This window comes from Emys orbicularis, chromosome 14, assembly GCF_028017835.1.
Source record: "Emys orbicularis isolate rEmyOrb1 chromosome 14, rEmyOrb1.hap1, whole genome shotgun sequence".
Taxonomy (NCBI): Eukaryota; Metazoa; Chordata; order Testudines; family Emydidae; genus Emys; species Emys orbicularis.
In genome coordinates, this window is record NC_088696.1 from 35,865,294 (window position 1) to 35,887,121 (window position 21,828).

At 44.4% G+C, this 21,828-nt stretch overlaps 1 protein-coding gene across 7 annotated transcripts in view; it reads left to right on the plus strand.

Annotated features, from left to right (window-relative positions):
- Positions 1-21,828, plus strand: part of GNAO1 (G protein subunit alpha o1) — a 271,207-nt gene that overhangs the window by 153,323 nt on the left and 96,056 nt on the right. Inside the window, exons 4-5 of one of the 7 annotated variants that reach the window (XM_065416745.1) lie at positions 2,960-2,979; positions 6,413-6,445. The exons of the other annotated variants lie outside the window; for them this stretch is intronic. Of the exons in view, the coding sequence (XP_065272817.1) occupies positions 2,960-2,979; positions 6,413-6,445 (53 nt within the window). The remainder of the gene's footprint in view (positions 1-2,959; positions 2,980-6,412; positions 6,446-21,828) is intronic. 7 annotated transcript variants of the gene reach the window in all.

Genomic DNA, 21,828 nt, shown 5'->3' on the forward strand with positions numbered 1-21,828 from the left:
TAGTGCTGGAATTTTCAGGCTTTGGGCTCAGCCAAAAAGTGAATTTTTATGCAAAGTTTGAGGAAAAAATTGGTTCCACTATTGAGAGCCTGTGAACCTGACTTTCCTCGCATACGTTCAATTAGAAATTTTGCACCTGGGTAACTCAAAAAGCAAGCAAATGTTCAAATCTGTTTTGTAGCGATCATAAAAAATAAAACAAAGCCAAATTAGAAAGAAATCAGTCCAATGGCTTTAAAGTTACAAGCTTGTATAACTGGCAAGCTGACACTTTGGATTTGTGGTGTTAAATGGATTCCAATCTAGAGCAGTTTAGAACATTACAGGGGTTTGAAGTATTGTAGCTTTGAATCAACTTAAACTGCAGCTCCCATTAAACTACTGTGAAGGTTTAAACATTGCTTATGCAGTTTAAGATCCCCCAAAGGCTAAGAGCAACCTAAGTGTGAGGGTTTTTTTGTTTTGTTTTGTTTTGTTTTTTGGCGGGGGGGGGGGGTTGCTGTAGCAGAGTTTCAAATAAGGGCACTGCAGTGTCGGGAATATCTGTGTTCTGGCTAATATCGGGTGACAAGCTAAATAGCTTTGGATCAAGCAACTTGCAAGCTCTACCAAGTCTGCCAGCGTAATTTGGAATAAATCACAAGCTGCATGGAGAAGAATATTTTTCTTTTCTCTTAAAAAAACAACAACAAATGAACAGGGAAATTAAAAGCAAAAGGCTAGCCATAATTAATTAATTAATTAATTAATTAATTGAGATATCCCATCTCCTAGAACTGGAAGGGACCTTGAAAGGTCTTCGAGTCCAGCCCCCTACCTTCACTAGCAGGACCAATGTAACATCAAGGTTCTAAAAACAAGCCCTAAAATGTAGGAAATCCAAAACTCAGTAAATTTCCAATTTAGCTATACTATATTTTTGTTCTAAAGGAACCCTAAAGCGTTATTTGTTATGAATAGGTGCCATAAGACATATATGGCTGACTTTAATTGGGGGAGCTGTTTTAATTTCACCTACATGTCTCATGAGGAGATGATTATGCACTTATACTTCCCCCAAACAGTGCAAGAGCAGCTCAGCTGAACCAATGCCAGGAGAACTAATCCACACCAGGTCTATAGTTGGTGCAGATTACCTCCCCTCCCTCCACAGAAAGGAAGGAACCAGGAAATCCGCTTGCTGATCTGTTTCTAGGAGAGCTCTGCAAGCTCTGAGCCAGGGGCAGGAAACCCACAGCTGAATTCTTAATACCTCCATATTAGCAATTGGAAGAGCCTCTCATTTAATTACCTACAACCGGACGGGTCCCTCTTGTACATCTTGCTGTCAGCCTATTTTGTGCAACACTGGCAACTTAAGGAAATATGTTTGCACACGCAGCCATCAGCAAGAAGAAAATTAAATGCCCACTCATCTGTGTAAAGCTTTCTGTGAGCCGCAAAAACAAAAGCAGGTTTTTCCGTGAGGGGAAGCCCCTTTGCTCTTTAATTTTCTGTCTCCTGATGTTTTCAGAGAGTATCTAAAGTTTCTTCAGGGGTGAATCAGGCATTTACCTTGATCAGGCAAACAGCTGGTCCAAAAAAAAAAAAAAAAAAGTCAGATTTGAAATAGCAGCAGTTGGTCCCAGGAAGCTAATTTAGCCCCTGATGAACCAGGTGTTTTCCAGACTGCTAGACAAATGATTACTTAGGAGGATATCCTGCATACAGGGTAGGATTCTACTCAGTCTCTAAAAAGTAAAAAAGAGGAAGGGTACTTAAAGGAAATACAGGAAAATCAACCAAACACCAGCTGCTGAATCAGCATGGGGAGGCTGAAGGAGAAGGGTCTCCCTGGCTAAATTATTGTGCAGTTCTGATTATGGTGGCTAGATTCAAGGGCAGCAGGTTAGACAGACAGGAGACATCTTTGGTAATGAGCAATACCTAGCCCGACAATATACCATATTCCCATCTGCACAACTGCATTGTAATTCCATCATGCTTCTGTTCCTGATGTTTGTACAGCACCTTGCACAATAGTTGACTTCTAGATGCCACTGCAATAGCCATTTTAAATAATGAAAACTAAAGGCTTAGAGGAATAATATGGGTCAAAATTTCCTGCCTCGCTGTATAATGAGCATATGACTAAGTGTTCCATAAGGATGTCTAGAGTGGCTCCCTCTGCATGCTAGGAGTCTCCTAGTTAGCCATTTCCCCCACCCACTCTTTAAATGGCTTGCTTGTAGACAACACCTACATGAAAAGAGCTTCAGAGCCGCTCTGAGCCATTTCTTTGTTCCTGGGGGGTTGCAGTGTGTCAAGCTCAGCAAACCCAGATGAATGAGATACAGCCATGCATCAGACAAAGTGGGTATTCACCCACGAAAGCTTATGCCCCAATACATCTGTTAGCGTATAAGGTGCCACAGGACTCTTTGTTGCTTTTTAGAGATACAGACAGTAAAGTTGGACTCCTAAGGACTCAGCCAATCCCATGTTATAGCTTTGAGAATTTTCTCAAACCAGCCCTGCCTGATGTGTTTTAGCAGGGGCTGCCCTTTCCTACACAGCCCCTGGGTTAAGTGAAAGGCTAACAGAAAGGCCAAGGCAAGTATTCACCTAGCTTTGCTAAGCTCTTCCCAGAGCTCACATTCCTACCCTTCCCCCCAACCAAAAGGGGAAAAAAAGTCCTAAGGAAGGAGCCACTCCCTCCTTTTATGTGGCACTAAACCCCTGCTCGCCAATCGTTAGCTGAAGCTCCTTAGAAGTTGATTACAACCAGTTGCCCAGCCACTGTGTCCTCTCACAAATTCTGGCAGCTTCTCACCTGTCTGTCCAACAAACCTATTGTGACCCCTTGCTATTAGCGTGCAGAATTAGCACCTCCACCAAGGCAATTAACCCTTTGCTTGCTGCCTTCCGGAACCCGTGCCGTTTGGTGTTGCCACCACTAAATTAGTCCCATTCTTGGCAGGAAGCCTGCAGACAAATGTTGTTATTTTTTCTTTATTTTCTGGTGAGGCAGCTGGTTATTGGTACCAGGGACATAGATCCTGTAACTATACTTCCTGGGCACAAACACACTGTAGATGCAGAACCAGTTGTGTTGCAGTTAATGTGTGTTAGACCAGGGGTGGGCAAACTCTTTGGGCCGAGGGCCACATCTGGGTGGGGAAATTGTATGCAGGGCTGGGGCAGGGGGTTGGGGTGCGGGAGGGAGTGTGCGGTGTGGGAGGGGGTGCGGTGTGCAGGAAGGGGCTCAGGGCAAGGGATTGGGGCAGAGGAGGGGTGCGGGGTGTATGAGGGGACTCAGGGAAGGGGGTTGGGGTGCAGGAGGGGTGCAGAGTGCAGGAGGGGGCTCAGGGCAGGGGTGCAGGAGGGGTGCAGACTGTGGGAGGGGGCTCAGGGCAGGGGGTTGAGGTGCAGGAGGGGTGCGGGGTATGGCGGGGGGATCAGGGCAGGGGTTGGGGTGTACAGAGGTGCAGGGTGGAGCAGGGGGCTCAGGGCAGAGGGTTGGGGTGCAGGAGGGGTGTGGGGTGTACGAGGGGGCTCAGGGAAGGGAGTTGGGGTGCAGGAGGGGTGTGGGTGCAGGCAGGGGGCTCAGGACAGGGTGTTGGGGTGCAGGAGGGGTGTGAGGTGCAGACAGGGGGCTCAGGACAGGGTGTTGGGGTGCAGGAGGGGTGTGAGGTGCAGGCGGGGTTCGGGCTCCAGCCCGGCGCTGCTTACCTAAAGCAGCTCCGGGGTGGCAGCAGTGCGCACCAGGGCCAGGGCAGGCTCCCTGCACGTCTGCCCTGTCCCCGGCCCCGCGCTGCTCCAGGGAAGCGCTGCAGCCCCTGGGGGATGGGGGTGGAGGGCTCCACGTGCGCTGCCCTTGCCACACCTCCAGGTTCCTCCCCCGAAGCTCCCATTCGCCGCGGTTCCCCATTCCCGGCCAATGGGAGCTGAGGGGGGTGGTGCCTGGAGGCAAGGGCAATGCACGGAGCCCTCTGCCCCCCCTCCTGGGGGCCGCAGGGAGGTGGTGCCAGCCACTTCTGAGAGCGGCGCGGGGCCCACGGTGCCACGGGGGGCAATCCCGCAGGCCGGATCCAAAGCCCCGAGGCGCCGGATCCGGCCCGCGGGTTGTAGTTTGCCCACCCCGTGTTAGACAGTAAATTATGAAAAAGTATATTTTTGCATGAAAGTGTCCTAAGAATTTATGGAGAATAAATACAACATATATAATCAATAATAATGAATAATACATTGCCCTTCTAAAGCCATTTTCATTTAAGGGTGTCATGAGCATCTAGATGTTGGTAGGCTCCTTGCGGTGTGAATCCTGCCCTGTGGGGACCATACTGGGCCCTGCACACAGCTATAGCCCTATTGCCAACCAATGCGCAATGATACGTGCACCACATTGGGATGCTTGCATTGAGGTTCCCCTCCCCCCCCCCCACATTCATTGGCATTATCTCCAAACCCCACACTTTAAAGCAACCTTCGCAATTTGCACACCTACATCAACCTTTCCCACAGAACACTATTGCTGGTGCCGCTGGTGCTTATCAGGAAGAGCCCATCCCAGCGCCCCTAGCTCTCCCAGGCTTCCTGGGAGTACCGCTTCTGTAGCTTGGCTCCCTCCCTTTATACAGGCTGGAGCTACCATGGAGTCCCTTTGTCCCCGGAATGCAACAACTTCCCTTGTGCCCTACCCCTTTATGGAGGATGCCAAAGCAGAGAGATGTCTTGGGTCCTCTCTCTCCCTTACAAACTCATGTAAAGATTGAAGACACTCTGACCCGGTTACTTTTTTCCTCTATGATCCTTGGCCCAGTCGACAATAGTGTAGGGTTAGCTTCTCTCTTAAAGGAGGCAGTGACATCTAACAGAAGGTGCAGTCTTTGCCCTGAGAAGAATTGTCCTGCCAACCACAACCGTTTCAGTTGGCCCAATTCCAGTAGTGTAAATTGGGAATGACCCCACTGAAATCAACAGAGTTCTATTGGTGTAAAAACCAATGTGAGCAAGAGGAGAATTCAGCCCAACGTTCTAAACAATCGAAATCATTAGCATCGGCTGGTGTTTGATTTGTATGTATGCGTGTAGCAGATGATGACAGATTGATTTCTATAACCTTCTAAATTGCTGGCTGCCTTCACTCTTTATTGTCCATATTTCAGATGGCACTGTCCTGGTCTCTGAAAGATGAAAAGGTAGGACGTTTTATTTCCAATGACACATGCTAAATAGCGCGGCAGTTAAAAATGTGGTCTTTATTGAATGATGAGGTCAAGCTTGCTTTCCTCTTCCCCACAAAAAATAAATTGCGTACCCAGTTCTTCATCATTTGTGCCAGTCTAGCTGAGACATTCTTTGTGCTTTAATGCATACTATCAGCTAAAGTTGCCCAGTATATTGATTACTGAATAATTTCTGGGCTTCTTGTCTGTGGGAACTATTAATAACAGCTACCTACTGCAAACCGAGGCATTTATGGATCTCAGGATTGATGTGTCTGCAACTTTGTGGAATCTTTTTACCTAGACATATCAATTGTGCCCAATGTCGTAAATGGACATTTAGGGTGAACTATTGTGAATAGCACTCTCAGCTGCAGTTAGCTAGTTTCACGTTATTACATTGCTGATCAAGGGTAAACTTTCTCTTTGTTGATGTTTCCTAAGGGACACGTTCTGAATGACAGGAAGAAAATATCAGTAAGTAATACATCAATCCATTTTTTGAGACTTAGATCAAGTAAAACAGCCATTTATTTTTTAATACTGTACATCCAAATTAAAAAAAAAAAACAGCCCACACCATCTATTCTATATCAAAGGAAGAGGTGAGTTAAAACCAACACTTCAGCTGGGTGACAGATTTGACAGAACAGTTTTCTGTCAAAAAATGCAATTGTATCAAAATCAAAACAGGATTTTCACAGGAACGTGGCAATTTGAATTGTTCTGACTCTCTTCTTTAACGAAACGATTAGAATGATTTGTAAAATACAGTATGTGTGTGTGTATACACATACACACAGACACACACATACATATGTATATGCATCTATATAATATGCAATATTTTACTAATATAAAAGTCAAAACAAAATGAACCAAAACAATAAAGTCAAAATGAAACTTTTTGCCATCTCAAAACAAAACCTTTCAACATTACCAGAACAAAGTGTTTAGATAGGCCTATGTCAAGATCTTTGGAGATTTCATTGTGCTGGAAATTTTTAAATGGCTGGTTTTCATTCCATGCAACAAAAATTCACGTTCCCGACCGCTTCTAACTAACAGCTTGTTGGGGATCCCAATGGGCAGCAAGCAGAAAAATATAAAACAGCTTTGGCCTAACGATGGGTCTGTCTATACTGCAATCAGAAGTGTGATTGCAGCATATGTACACATACCCAAGTTAGCTTTGATCTAGCTAGCGCATGTACTGAGAGCAGTGAGGATGGGTTTCAGTGCAGGTTGTACAAACCAGCCCGGGACACTGGGTGCTTACTCATGTGGCTAGTCCACATTGATATCCATGCTGCCGCAGCTTCACTGCTGCTGGTACTCATGCTAGCTAGACCAAAGATAGCTTGGGTACGTCTTCCCATACTGCAATCACGCCTCCAGTGGCAAGGTAAACATACCCCCGTAGTGCATGTACAACAAGTTCTTATGTGCCCTGTCATTACAGCGTGTTGTCCAAAGGCATCTTCAGTCGGCAGGAACCAGATCCTCAGCTGGTCTAAAACTGACGTCAATGGGACTCTGCGGATTTAAACCAGCTGAGGATCTGGCCATCCTTTCCACAAACCGACAAGTGCAGAAGGTGCTTCCATTGCACATACTCTGTTGGTAAAATCCTCGCTGTAACTAGAGCGGTGCAGAGAAAGGTCATTCCATTTTGCAGAGGATTTTGATGTTTTGAAATCTGGTTTCATTTTGATTTGGAACAAAAGGCAAAACTTGTAACATTCTCCACAAAAGGGAAAGCCTGGCGGTCTGCCACTCTAGGGCAGTCCACCTGGCTGGCTCCCCCAGACCAGCGCACCCTGGAAGCTCAGGAGTCCCTGGTCCAGAGGGTTCGTCTACATAGGGTTAAAAAAACATGTGGCTGGTCAGATGACTCAGGCCCTGGGGGTTCTGGGGCTGAACAATTGCTGGATAGGTGGTGGGGCTTGGTCTGGAGACCAAGCTATGGAATCCTGCAAGGGTGGAGGGTCCCAGAGCTTGGACTCCAACCCGAGCTCAAACATTACATAGTAATTTTAGCCCCACAGCCCTGCGAACCCAAGTCAGCTGACCTGGACTAGCCACAGCCATGCCAAGGGTCTTTTACCCCTATGCAGACGTACCCAGAGAGACTCCACCTGGCTGAGTGCCTTGGAGCTGCATACCCTCGAAACCCTAGGGGCTCTGTCTGCTGATGAGATACAAGCCAGGGAACCAGCACTCTCAAGACTCTCAGCTCCCCATCAGCCCACCAGCTGGGCTGCCAGGTGGGTGAACTGGCAGGACACTAGACAGGTTTCTGGTGGAAACCTGCCAGCTTTCTGTCAGACCTTTGTTGAAACCTCACTGATTCCATGCCATGTTTTGATTTAGATGAACGGGCATTTTTCAATGGAAAAACGTTCCAGCAGAGAATTTCTGACCAGCTTTAGTTATAACCACGCTCTATTCTATATCAGTTCTTATATCACCCTCATCACTGGAGTATCTTTGTGTCTCCCAGTGGTGCATCAAGTTATGTGACCAATATCTAAGACATGTGGACATCTGCCATGTACAGTTGTCCAGCCTCCTTCTCCCATACTCTTCCTTGCCTCGGATTGCCTGAGGTGGAATATGATAAGAACAAAGGAGGATCATACAGGCTGATTCCTTGGCACTAGTTCTCATCTCTCATCCACTGATGTAAACCAGGAGCAACTCTACTGAAAGCGGTGGAGTTGCACCCGTTCAAAAATGTTGTGAGAGGAGAAACAGGCCCCCTCCTTGTCTGACTACTGCTCAGACTTGCTGATATTCACACTAAATTAGCAGGGGGGAAAGATCAGTAAACATATACGAAATACAGTCATAAAAAGATGGAACAGATTAAAAGAATTAAGTAAGGCTTCAGAGTGGATGTTTATTGCACTCTTGGAAATATCACTGAGTATGAAAATGTTGGCCAAAATATGATAAAGATCTAAGCCTGTTATAATAGTCACAGCAGAGAGTGGCACAGTTATAAAAGAATTTAAGCATTGGGCCACCATTAAAAACCAATATGATCAAATGTGACAACAAAAGTATCCACGTCGTTAATATGAGATATTTTTTAAATGAGATGTTTTAGATTTTGCCTGCAGCCATTCCAGCTTGTTTTTGTGATCTTGTCAGATATCAAACTCTAAGTAGGGTTGGGCCTGACGAATAATTGGATGGGAAATCACCAGGGATCTGAGTTTTCTGTGCTAAAAACCCTAAAATTCTCTGATAAAAAAAACAAAAATCCACATTTTTCCACAATTAAAATGAAATGCTGAACTTTAGTTTCCCTAGCCACAATATATAGATAGGTATCAATTGAGCACAATGTTTTATTGATATACAGTAGAAACCCATTTATCTGAGCCTCCATTAGCCGGCTCTCTGTATTAACCAAACCACCAGCTACCTGGGGCTGACCGTGGCGGGGCTCTGGCTGTCAGCCCCACCCAGCTGGCCTCCAGCTGACCACCCGGAGCCCGAGGTTCTGTCAGCCCTGGGCGGCTGATGGTTCGGTTAATATGGAGAGAGGATAATGGAGGCTCGGATAAACGGGGTTCTACTGCATATGCTTTTATTTTTTCACAAAATGTAAAAACTAAAGTGTCTCTGTAAAAATGCAAATTCCACGTTTGTCCACGTTTTTCTGTAGTAAACGGATTTCTAGGATCCCTGGAAATAACCAATAAAACCCCAGGGCCAAACTCTGATCTCATTTACACCAATATGGGGCATGGGTCACAGTCTGGTTTGAACTGCTGTAAATGGTGGATCCTCCATAACTCCAAGTGTTTACTTCAGTCACTCAGCCAGAGATTATGGATCTGTTACAGGAGTAGGTGGGTGAGATGCTGTGGCCTGTGATGTGCAGGAGATCAGACTAGATAATGTTCCCTTCCAGACGTCAAGTCTATGACTCTACATCTGCCTATATGAGATGTGAATCTGGTCCCCAGGGTCATCTGAGAAGTGTTATTAGTAATTCAGGGGGCATCCCTCTTTTGTCCCAGTCAGGAGTGAACCAATGCCCCATAACATTCTGGAGCGCTACATTTTGATCTATGATTTAGCTGACAACTCCCTAGTATCTAGAGAAGCTGCAGAGGGCATTGTATTTCAAGATGACATTGGCATCAATTGCCTCGCAATTAGTTTCCTGTAGCTCCATCTTTTTCAGATGGTATAACGGAGCCTAGTGGTATTTTTTATATTTTAATCCTACACATGTTTTGGTCAAACTATGCCCCATTTGGCGGTTCTTCCAACCACTGTGGATGCTGATGCTCAGATGCTATGATGATCAGCCCCTTTACTTATGCTAACTTCCACCAGGCCAAATCTTGAGAGGTGCTGAGCACACTTCAGTGGGTGTTTACCTGATTAAGAAAGGAGTACAAAATTTGGATCATCCCTCCCATGGAAAAATCTGCAGGAGGAAACAGCCTGGAAATCATCAAATCCTGCAGATCCCCCCAGGGTGCACACAGATGTGTAAGAAGCGAAAGGCTCTGATTCTCTGTCCCTGACAGCCCCACCTCCCCCTGTTGCTGCAACTGGCAGCTAGCGTATGGCCCTCTCTAAATGAGGGATCCCATTGTGAAGTGGGCTGTTACTCCTTACCCTTTCCCTCCTGGAGAATCCTCTACTGTGTTTATGGAAAAGGGTAATGCTCCCTCTCTGCACAAAAGGTGTATCCTCCATGAGCACCTTGGGGTTGTAGGACAGAGCCCAGAACAAGAACTTAATCTGTTATGAGCCACACATCTATGTAAGCTTTCAGCTTCTGCTCCATGAACATGATTCTTGTGCATAGTGGACGGAGGAGCTTTACACTCCAAAGACCTCGGTGATTTCAGCCGCTTCCATTGACAATATAAATAACTTGTGCTATTCTTAGTACTACAGTGGTATATTAAAATCTTTATCTAAATTCTGTAGAATTTTCCATATCAAACCTTTGGCCTTTTAGAGGCAGGCCATTACTTATCTTGTGTGCAGCATTATTCCTTTGATACGTGATCTGAAAATTCAATTATAAAACCAGTTACTGATTTTGTGATATTTACAAGGGAGACATTAAACTTTGATTAAGTTAGAATTCCCGGTTGGCTGATCAACAGAGAAACCGAAATGAAGTTGCAGATTTTTAATAGCTTTGCCGTGTTGTGATGCATGAGAGGCATCTTACTTGAAGCCCTGTCTACAGAACAGAACCCTGACTCCTGATCAGTGAAACAAACCATTTCAGTCATTTAAAAAATAAATATTAACTGGCATGGTGTTAAAGTGCTTCAGGGTGCCCTTTCAATCCAGATGGGAAGAGGCAAAAGTTCTGATTATAAAGAGCCACTTCATATCAGAGATGGGCCCAAAGCAAAACCCTGAAAGCAAATAATCCAGGATCGTGGGTGAGCCTTCCCAACTCTGTGGATTTTCACAATAGACTACTGGTGTTTAAACCCTCCAACGGGTCTATGGGGTCTAAACCCACAACAGGTCTAAACCCATCACCTATGGGGAAAACCCCAGCATGACCACAACTAGATTCTAGCATCTCTGCTTAGCTGTCCCTTTCTCCTTCATCATTCATGATGCAACACCCAACTGCAGGAAGACCTTCCCTAAGGAGGTGAAGGCTGAGAGCCAGATAGAGGTGAAAGCAAAAGATCTTGGCAGAGGAATAAAATATCCTTAAGATACCAGCAAGGATGACTAGTGCAAATATCTGCACATTTAATGTGGGGGTTTTGTGGAGGGTGTGGGCAGGTATGTGGCTGTTCCGCTATAAAAAGCTAAACCAGAACTCACAACTGAGCAACTCTGAATTTGGAGAAGGTTCAGATCTGGATTCAGATCCCAACTTTGTGGCTCTGGCCCAGCCCTAGTTCATATTGCCCTGCAAAGCAAGACTGAATCCGTGCTGAATCTGCCACAACGTCTCCCATTATAGGGCTGGTAATAGCAATTTAAACAGAGAGCTGCTGGACAAGAAACAACTCACAAATACGGAGCCTATACTGTCCAAGCAGCCATCATTGAAGCCCTGCTATAGCATTTCTAGTCTCACATCCAATTGAATGGAAACTTGGAATTCCGTTGCTAATTTCTGTCTCGAGCACTGTGTGATGGAAGGACTTGTTTGAACTGTTTCCCAGTGAATGTTATTCCAAGATGAGAGGGGAGCAGTGAGCGGCTAGATATCACTGGGATGAGCCTGGGATGAATGCGTAGATAGATCCAATAGAAAATAGCCCTAATACCGTGTGAGATGTTGTCACATGGAATCCAGGCACTTGCCCTTTGTTGTGTCATATTTGTTCGGGTCCTGCATTCCTGGCACCCCCAAAACACCCACTCACATCAGTGGGAGATTTGTGCAGGATCAGGCCCACTGAGGCCAGACTAATCAAATCAGTCACAAGCTGGAAAGTAAGGTGTAAAAGGGCCTTTATTTCATTGAGGTTTCAGGGCTGAGATAGGACAGTGCATAGAAACCTGTTCCAAACCTTTACCTGCCCACTTTGTGGAACTTGCCCTTCCTTTGGCAGAAGACGACATTCATGTGCTTGCTGTGTCCAAAGCCGGGGTGCTATGGAGGGAACGGCAGACCCGCTAGTACAGTATTACAGTCGACTTCCTTGTATTGCCCCGGGATACAGATCCTGGATCACATCCACAATTAAAAGCACATGAAGCCTAGTCTTAGGGTCATTCTTCACTGTGCCTCCTGTTGTTTACTTCTTTTTTAAATGAATGTAGGCCTTGGAAAGGCTCTGGATTGATTATACTTTAGACTCAAAGTCATCTACCTGCCTATCTACATAGATTTCTTTACACCATGTTCCTCAGTGAGCTCATCTGAGCGTCTCTATTTCACTACGGGTCCAACCCAGGCAGAGGGAGTGCCCCACCTATGTGCTTTCTCATTGATATGAAAAGATGACCTCTGAGGGGGAGAGACGGGTCTTTATGGCTTATTCAATCTTTTGTGTCTCTGCTAAGATTGCCAATAAGGTGACCATTGTGATGGCAAAGAGCTTTAAAGGTCTTGACCAAAGCAGCACAGCAGATCAGTGACACAGCTAGGAATAGAACCCAGGAGTCATAGAGCAGAATAATAAACACCATCTTACAAAATGTATCTAATGCTCGAGGTGTACCTCTGCTGGTATTAAACTCTGGCTCCTGAACAAAGTTGCTTCCAAGTTATAAGACAGTGAAACTGAGAGCATCGGTCCCAGAACTTCCAGGCAAACGAAGACACCCTCAGGGATTTCTATCCATGCAAAATAAAGCACTGACGCAGGAAATAATTAAACAAAACTAAAAATGATTTCTCGTCATTTTCCCTCTCTCGATATGACTTTAAAACACAAAAGTCTAAGATGTCTGAGTTCCATAAGTGCTAGGGCATGGTCAACCATCCCAGTGGATCTGATTGGTTGGACTTCTTGGAGAGCTCTCTTTATGATAGTCTGAAATATGCTAAAAATGTCCACTGAAAGCAACACTGATATTACTCTGATTAATAAGATCTTTTGAAGAATAATTCCTACCTAATCCAATGGACAAGGAGTCGCCAAGGGGTTCCATTCAGACCGTGTCACTGATGTTATTAATAAAGCTCCTGATGATAAGTCTAGTGAAGTTAGTAATGCTTTTCCGAAGGTCACTGCAGTCGAGATTGAAGCCCCATTGATCTGGCGTTATTAAAAACTGCCATAGTGATGAGAATGGATCGGATGTTAATTATTATTTCACACAAAAGTTGGATGGATGGCGCTTTATTTAAACTTCAATATGGAGTACAATACTACAGCTCTGTTGGTAAAAGCTATAGGAATTTTGCTAATATTTTCAAGCCAATGTCTTAAATCCGCATTTAATATAGACGTAATGGTCCTGAAGCTGCTCTGATTTATGTGCCTATAAGAATGGCCATACTGGGTCAGACCAACGGTCTCCCTCCAGAGCCTCTGCCTTTATCTTCCTTAAAGAAACACACTTCAAAAATATTTTTGGAGTGTTAATAAGTCAGAACAGCAGAGAAACTGATTGCCAGGGAATTATTGTAGAGCTGCTCTAGCATCCTCACAGGGCCAAAGTTGGGGAAAGACAACGAATGGAATTGTATTCCCTTCCTCCACGTCTGAGTTTGGCCCACAGGGCAGGGCCTGGGGAGGGCACGTGGGAATGGAGGGGCCTGGGAAGGGCATGTGGGGGATGGAGGGGCCTGGGGAGGGCACGTGGGGGACGGAGGGGCCTGGGAAGGGCACGTGGGAGTGGAGGGGCCTGGGAAGGGCATGTGGGGGATGGAGGGGCCTGGGAAGGGCACGTGGGGGACGGAGGGGACTGGGAAGGGCACGTGGGGATGAGCGTACTTAAGATTCTGCATACAGACAGCATCATTAAGGAAAGTTAAATGATGTTCCTCTTTTTTGAGTTGTTTTGTTGTTGGTGGTGGTTTTTTAGCTGTACTATTCAAGGCGCCGTTGACTGTGAACACTTCAAACAATAACCTTCTGAATGATTAAACACTGCATCTTCTCCAATCATGGATTCCTCTTAGATGAAAATACATTCCTATTTATGTAGGACAGAGGTTTCAAAATGCTTTTACATTTGCATGGCAAGCTGGCACAGCCGCCATCTTGCCACGATAAGAAGAATGAAGAAAGCAGTCTGGAGATATTTACAGACACGCCCATGGAAATCCTGGCTGGGTTCATTACCCTGCTTGGGGCAATGAAAACAGTTAACATTAAAATTGGACAGTTACCTTAAAGGGGGAACCTATTAAATCATTGCAGGGTGAGGGGAGGGGTAGCAAACATAACCCAAACAAATGAAAAAAGAGAAATTGCAAATTGTTATTTTTTGATGAAGGAATTGGTTTAACCAGTAGAGTATACAACTATTACTTGGGAAAATAGTGTTGTCCAATGGAGTGTGCTTTAGATTGGCAGTCAGGAGACTGCGTTTTAATGCCTGTTCTTTCACTGACATGCCATGTGACTTTACACAAGTCAATTCATCTCTCTGTGCCTCAGTTTCCCCTCCTGCCCTGTGTCGGTCTTGTCTGTATATATTGCAACATCTTCAGGGCAGTGCTTGTACAGCACACTGGGTTCTGCTCTGTGTTGAGGCAAATACATTTTGGACATGTGCCCAGACCTCTGGATGGGCATATTTTAAATAAGTCTAAATAGATGCTTGGAATAAAGAAATACAATTGCAGAGCTGTGTCTCACTTAGACCTTATGATTAGGCCACCAGATTTGCAAAGGTGTTTAGGTGCCTAGAGACACCAATAGGAGCCTAGTGGGATTTACAGAAGCAGCTAAGCAAGTTCAGCACCTAGGCCCAGATCCTCAGTGGGGGCACCTAGCTCCTAAATCCCTTTGAGGATCTGGACCCTAATGCCTATTGAAAGTCAATGGGAGTTAGGCGCTTCACTCACTTGGGTGCTTTTGTAAACTCCAGTGTGCCTATCTGCACACGTAAATACCTTTGTAAATCTGGCCCCAAGGTTTTAGGTCACTTTATAGCTAATCTAGGGGAAATCATTTTTCCAATGACAATCCAGTACAGACCTTCAGCTGCTCTTAATAGTCTAAGTCAGTGGTTCCCAAACTGGGGTTCGGGAACCCCTGGGGGTTCGCAAAATGTTACAGGGGGTTCTCAGGAAAAAATTCCCTAATGGCAGACAGAGTTGTCCATAGGGACCCCGGGCAGCCTGGGGCCAGCAGCCCGGAGCCCCTGGACTTCCAAGAGCTAAGCAGATCAAAGCAAGCACATCTATCACACTGAGGAGATTTAAACTTCAAGACTCCTTATAAGAAATGGAAAGGGAGGTGGATATTTTTTGCTGGTTTTAAAATTAAACTGGCAGCTAATATTGTTTTTAAAATTATTATGAAGAACAAATATAAGCTTTGTTGTAACGTGCGTTGTTTGCCTGGACTGCTCAAGACCTGAATGCTTGTGTAGGAGGAACTCTTTGAGTTGGCTTCTTAAATACCTTCATGCTGTTTCACATCTGACACTCCTTGATGAAACATAGGAGCCTTGTCTTATAACAGACTTATTCAAAGTGATACAAGCTATGAAAGTGAGATCTTGGAAGAGTGTTGCCATTTTCATAATGTAATAAAAATACTGTAATGATAAATAATAATTAATAATAAATAATGTGTAATAAGCATGTCATAAAAACACATTTTATATTTCCAAGATCACTGCTCTTATAATTTATACTCAGGTAAAGGAGAAAATCTCTGGAAATATTCATTTTTAGGAGGGAGTTCGCGAGACTTGACATTTTAGTGAAAGGGGTTCACAGGTTGTTAAAGTTTGGGAACCACTGCTCTAAGTGGAATTCAATTCCGACCCCTTACTGAGACTCCCTGAATGATATGGAGAATGGGTGCAATTCATCCCTGTGGAGAGGACCAGAAGAACAAACTCTGCATCATTTAGGTCCCAGTGAAACCCATAAGAGATACATAGGCCTTGGTCTAGCCCTCTGCACAGAGGTGAATTTCATCCTCTTGTTGTGCACTCTTATTATACAGCTGTTTGTATCTGAGAGAAAAGGGCACCAAATGAACACACGTTGCTTCAGTTTTTAAATGCAGTTCCACACTACTGTGATTTCTGTTAGCAGGCAGTGGAGCTAGAGTGACTAGATCAGTCCTGGTATAATGCCCAGGGCTGGAAGCTTTCCTCTCGCTGAGATGAGAGTAAGAATCCAACTCCCTGCAAGAATGTTTGCAGCTTTAAAATGATTTTCCACAGCAAGCGGGATGAGAAAGCCAACGTTAGCTTTCCCAATGGCGTTTTTCCAGCATAGTGCATCAGAATCCTTTAATATTAGAATAGCTTTATACTATCTCATCTACTCTACACGTATCATATCCTGTGCAGGTATATGTTTGTACTACAGGAGTGGGGAATAAAACCTAGCAGTCAATCAATGATATTTGACCTGATTCCTATTTACTATGTTCCCGCATTTGAGGAATGGAGGGACAGGAAGGGCTACCGTGGTTTTGAGAAGAGCTGGATGGGAAACGTTTTTTCAGTCCCATGAGACTTTTCAACGTTTTGAAAAAATTTCCCATCCCAAATTGGGAGAAAAAGTGAAAACCTCAAAAAAATTTGCAAACCAAAAAGCGGAAGAACGTTTGGATCAGGTCAATCTAAAGCTTTCGTTTTGAATCTAACTTTTTTTTATTATTTAAACTTTTATTTTTACTATAAATTAATGTAAATTTCAACTGAAATGTCACTTCAAACCAAAAAAATGGAACAACTCAGTTTGAAAATGTCAAAACATGACATTTCACTGACTTTCCAAAAATATTTTGGAATGGGACATTAGTTGAAACTGACCCTTCCACGAACAGCTTCAGTTTTGACAAATTGGTATTTCTGATGAAAAAAACATTTTGTCCTAAGTTTCCTGACCGGCCTTACTGTTGAGTCTCCTTTGGGTTCCCTGGGCAGGGCCCTGTCCAGAAGTTCACCCAATTTAAATTAGAGCAGCTCAGGGTGTCTCCAACTAGCATTCTATTTCCCGCAGCCCCTGGGAAGCAGAGAATAGTCATACTGCAGTACACTGCAAGCCAACCCAGAACATGCAGCTGACATGTCCCCAATTTACCCACTACGCCGGGTGCTGGAAGCAGGGCCAGTGTACAGCCATTTTGCCAGTTCTACACTTGCTGGGAGGCCCCCTCTTCCCATAGGGTCTTTTTGGTCAACTGTAAGGACCCCTTTATGCTGCAAAATTGCTTAAAGAGGCCCTAGAGTAACTGAGCATCAGGCCCATTATTTCCAGAACTGGTTTAACGTGGACAGCTATCGGTATAACGAGAAGTTTATACATCTAGCATGGCTATGGAGATACCTCCTCTGGTACGATATGACCCTACTTGGATACAGATCAGCACAATACACATTTTTTTTCTCTCGGTTAGTGAGAGCAATCACTGCTTCCTGGTGGCTTGGCTTTGCTCCCCCACTTGTGTGTTAAGCATGCATCCCAACATCATGAAAACTGGAAATCTAGTACATTTAGTTAACCAGTAGATTGGAGTCATTTTAACCCATACCGCATAGAGCTGCCTCCTCATCAGATGTCCCAGGCTAAATCAGTACCAGTATTTGGAAGAGGGACCTCTAAAGGAAAACATTCCAAGGAAAAAATGACTATGGAGGAAGTGGTTTAAGGCGATTCACATGTAGCAGCCTCTGCAAGCCAGTATTGAACTAAGGTCCTATGTGGTGTAGGAAGCATTGTCTTGGAAGACAGATGTAAAACTCAGATCCTGATCATTTGTGGTCTTTAAAGAGCCCTTTTTGTAAGAATGGAGTGGAGCCTACAACTGTGCCTTGGCCAAATTCCAATCTGTGTAATCACATTGTCTCCCTAAATATCTCTTGCAGTTTCTATTAGTTATAGAAAGGCCTAAAGTAACAGAGCAGCACCAGTCAGTGGAGCTACATTGGTTGTAGTAAGAGGAGAATTTGGCACACTGGTCTTTTTCCCTTCCCGTCCTAAACCATTGTACACTGTTACTGGATAATTTTAAATTGCTTCTGCGTTCCATTCTGGAGAGGGCTGCATTTCAGTAGTGAGCAAAGTGATTGCTCTGCTGTCCATGAGCCACTTGTAAAGTTATTTGGGATTAAAAGTACTCCATAAACGTAAGATATTTTTGTTAAACTTCCAGTACTGCAGGTGACAAGTAACTTTAGTCATTCCCAAGCCATCGCAAAATGTAGCGGCTGCAGAGAGACAAATTAGTCATTTTGTGCTCTAAATATTTAATGTCAGTGCTAAAAATGAAGACCTGGGGGAATGGCCTAGAGAAAAAGCATTAGAATGCAACTGAAGCCAAGGGGCCAGATGCTCAGCTGGTGTAAAGCAGCCCTGTGGGAATCAAGTCTATGGCGTGAGGCCAATTTACTCCAGCCTGGGGTATCCAGAGCGTCTGTAATTGAACGACATGAAAGAACGATCAGTGTGATCTTTTAAATATTTAAACTGAAAATCAACAGCGATTCTTCTTTAATTTTGGTACCGAATAGAGTTTAAAACTGAGGCAAGAAATCTGACTTCAAACATGTTCCCCCACTGACAGGTCTGAGGAAATGAAAGGAACAGCATGGGGGTTTTCTCCTCAATGTGGGAAATGGGAGGTGGGGAGGGTCATCTGGAAAGATAGGAAGCCAGGCCTTGCAAAAAGGAAAAAACAAAAACTAACAAATACTGGCCGTGCTGTGCCTTTAAGGAGATCAATGGAGCAGACTTTTTGATGCAAGCTAATTGAGGCAGCAATAATATCTACAGGGACTGGAAAAACCCAGCCTCTCCGCGCTGATCAGAACGCTCTGCTCTTTCTGAGAGGAAGCGGGGGCGAAGCAGGATTGGCTCATGCGCTCACTCGCACGGTGGCCTTATCCCATGAGTATCAGACCCAGGCGTGTCTCCATTCTTAGCGCTGGGATTCCAGACTGGCACAAGTGCTCGGTCGCCCAAGTGCTTTCATTCATTCGATTAGCTACTTTTCTCCTGGCAGTTGAGGGGGCACTTGGCAGAACTGGCCTCTTGCTGCTGGAAAAGCTGAATAGAGGAGGGTCGGATTCTGGCAGGGACAAGAGGAACATGCCACTGTTCTATCAAGGGCCTCATTGCTAGGCTCTATGGCTCCCAAGAAATGAGAAGGTTTATAGAAAGCTTAATTCTGATAGGCAAACCAGAAAGGGAAGGGAATTTTCTGCTTGGCCTCTTGCTCCAGAGATAGCAGCTAGGAAGACAGTGGAAAACGAACTGTGTATCTGTGGGAAAGATCTGACAGTTCATTGCCTACTCCTTTGGATCTTGCTGCAGATCTTTGCGGGGAGGGCATGCCGTGTATGTGAGGGCATGCCATGTTGAGGGGGCAAGAAGGAGGCGGGCAAAGTTAACAACTGTGTCCCATGTATTGTGATGCCTTTGGGAACAAGGTGCAGAGAGCTGCATTTTAATCAGAGCCAGTGCAAAGTGTGAATCAAGTCAGTTCCTAACCCCTCCTCTTCGGGCCCTGTCTGCATGAACAGATTATCAACTTGCTGCACTTTAGCTGCGCTCCCCATTTGCTGACCATTCTGGAAGCAATGAAAAGACTTTCCAGCAAGAAGTACCAGTAATTAATGATTTAAGCAGCATTCAGAAGCAAATTGCATGGGATTTTCAAAAGAGCCTATCTCATTATCTTTGAAAAGTCATGGAAGACGGGAGAGGCTCCAGAAGACTGGAAAAGGGAAAATATAGTGCCAATCTTTAAAAAGGGAAATAAGGACAACCTGGGGAATTACAGACCAGTCAGCTTAACTTCTGTACCTGGAAAGATTATGGAACAAATAATTAAGCAATCAGTTTGCAAACATCTAGAAGATAATAAGGTGATAAGTAACAGTCAACATGGATTTGTCAAGAACAAATCGTGTCAAACCAACCTGATAGCTTTCTTTGACAGAGTAACAAGCCTTGTGGATGGGGGGGAAGCGGTAAACGTGGTATATCTTGACTTTAGTAAAGCTTTTGATACTGTCTCACGTGACCTTCTCATAAACAAACTAGGGAAATACAACCTAGATGGAGCTACTATAAGGTGGGTGCAAAACTGGTTGGAAAACCGTTCCCAGAGAGTAGTTATCAGTGGTTCACAATCATGCTGGAAGTACATAACAAGTGGGTTCTGGGTCAGGTTCTGTTCAATATTTTCATCAATGATTTAGATAATGGCATAGAGAAGTTTGCGGACGATACCAAGGGAGGGGTTGCAAGTGCTTTGGAGGATAGGATTAACATTCAAAATGATCTGGACAAACTGGAGAAATGATCTGAAGTAAATAGGATGAAATTCAATAAGGACAAATGCAAAGTGCTCCATTTAGGAAGGAACAATCCGTTGCACACATACAAAATGGGAAATGACTGCCTAGGAGGGAGTACTGCGGAAAGGGATCTTGGGGTCATAGTGGACCATAAGCTAAATATGAGTCAACTCTGTTGCAAAAAAAGCAAACATCATTCTGGGATGTATTAGCAGGAGTGTTGTAAGCAAGACACAAGAAGTAATTTTTCCACTCTACTCTGCACTGATTAGGCCTCAACTGGAGTATTATGTCCAGTTCTGGGCATCACATTTCAGGAAGGATGTGAACCAATTGGAGAGAGTCCAGAGAAGAGCGACAAAAATTATTGAAGGTCTAGAAAACATGACCTATGAGGGAAGATTGAAACATTTTGGTTTGTTTAGTCTGGAAAAGAGAAGACTGAGAGGGGACATGATAATAGTTTTCAAGTACATAAAGGGTTGTTACAAGGAGGAGGGAGAAAAATTATTTTTCTTAACCTTCTGAGGATAGGACAAGAAGCAATGGGCTTAAATTGCAGCAAGGGCGGTTTAGGTTGGACATTAGGAAAAACTTCCTACCTGTCAAGGTGGTTAAGCACCGGAATAAATTGCCTAGGGAGGTGGTGGAATCTCCATCATTGGGGATTTTTAAGAGCAAGTTGGACAAACACCTGTCAGGGATGGTCTATATAATACTTAGTCCTGCAATGAGGCAGGGGACTGGACTAGATGACCTCTCGAGGTCCCTTCCAGTCCTATGAGTCTATGATATAAGACCCATAGCGTCACTACAAGTCACTTAGGTGTTTTTGAAAATTCTATCCATTGCCAACTTCCTGTAAGGGACAGGAAATGAGATGGGCTTTTGACATGCATTAGGGGTGATTTAGGATTAATATTCCACCTCTACTCCCCTGACCCTGTGCTGGACCTCTTCCTAGACATATACAGCTTATTTTATTCTATCCAGAGACCTCAGGGGTTTTGCCAAGGTGAGGGGGCACTTGAAAAATAAAATGATCTATCTTATGAATCAGAATAATCCCTTCTATCAATTTTGAAGATTTTGTTGTTGTTTTTGCAGTGCTGTCTTCATCAGTTTTATCAGAGGGGGAAAAAGCAAGTCACAGACTATGCTGATTGTAAAGACAAATAAATACTACTAATAAATCAAACCAATGAAGAGACAAAAGGGAAACGGCTAGGTCTTACCAGTTCTCGACTGGGACTCACTGTTAATATCAGACTAAGAGTCGACTCCAGTCAAAAATATTTCCTTTCTGTACTGTCCGATAGTCTTTCCCTTGCCCATAGAGAAGAACCTTGTCTATCTGCTCTGCCGGGTTGGAGTGGTCCCTCTTGAAATCACAAGCCTTTTGCTTTTAACGTCAATCAGTTGAAAAGGAAGGGCTATGTATGTAACCCTGGGATCTAATTTTGTGCCTGCAATGAACTGTGGGTGCAATTAAAATGTGGGTATAAATGAGAGCATTTACATAGCTAACTGCCTGCTCACACATGGCAGGCTAGACTCTGATTTAGTAAAGCACTTACGCACCTGTTTAACTTAAGTAAATACTTCAGTTTCATTGAAGTCAATGGGTTAAAGTTAAGCAATGCTTAAGTGCTTTGCTGATTTGGGGTATATGTGTTATCACGCATGCAAGTGACTACTGGTGCAAAATTAG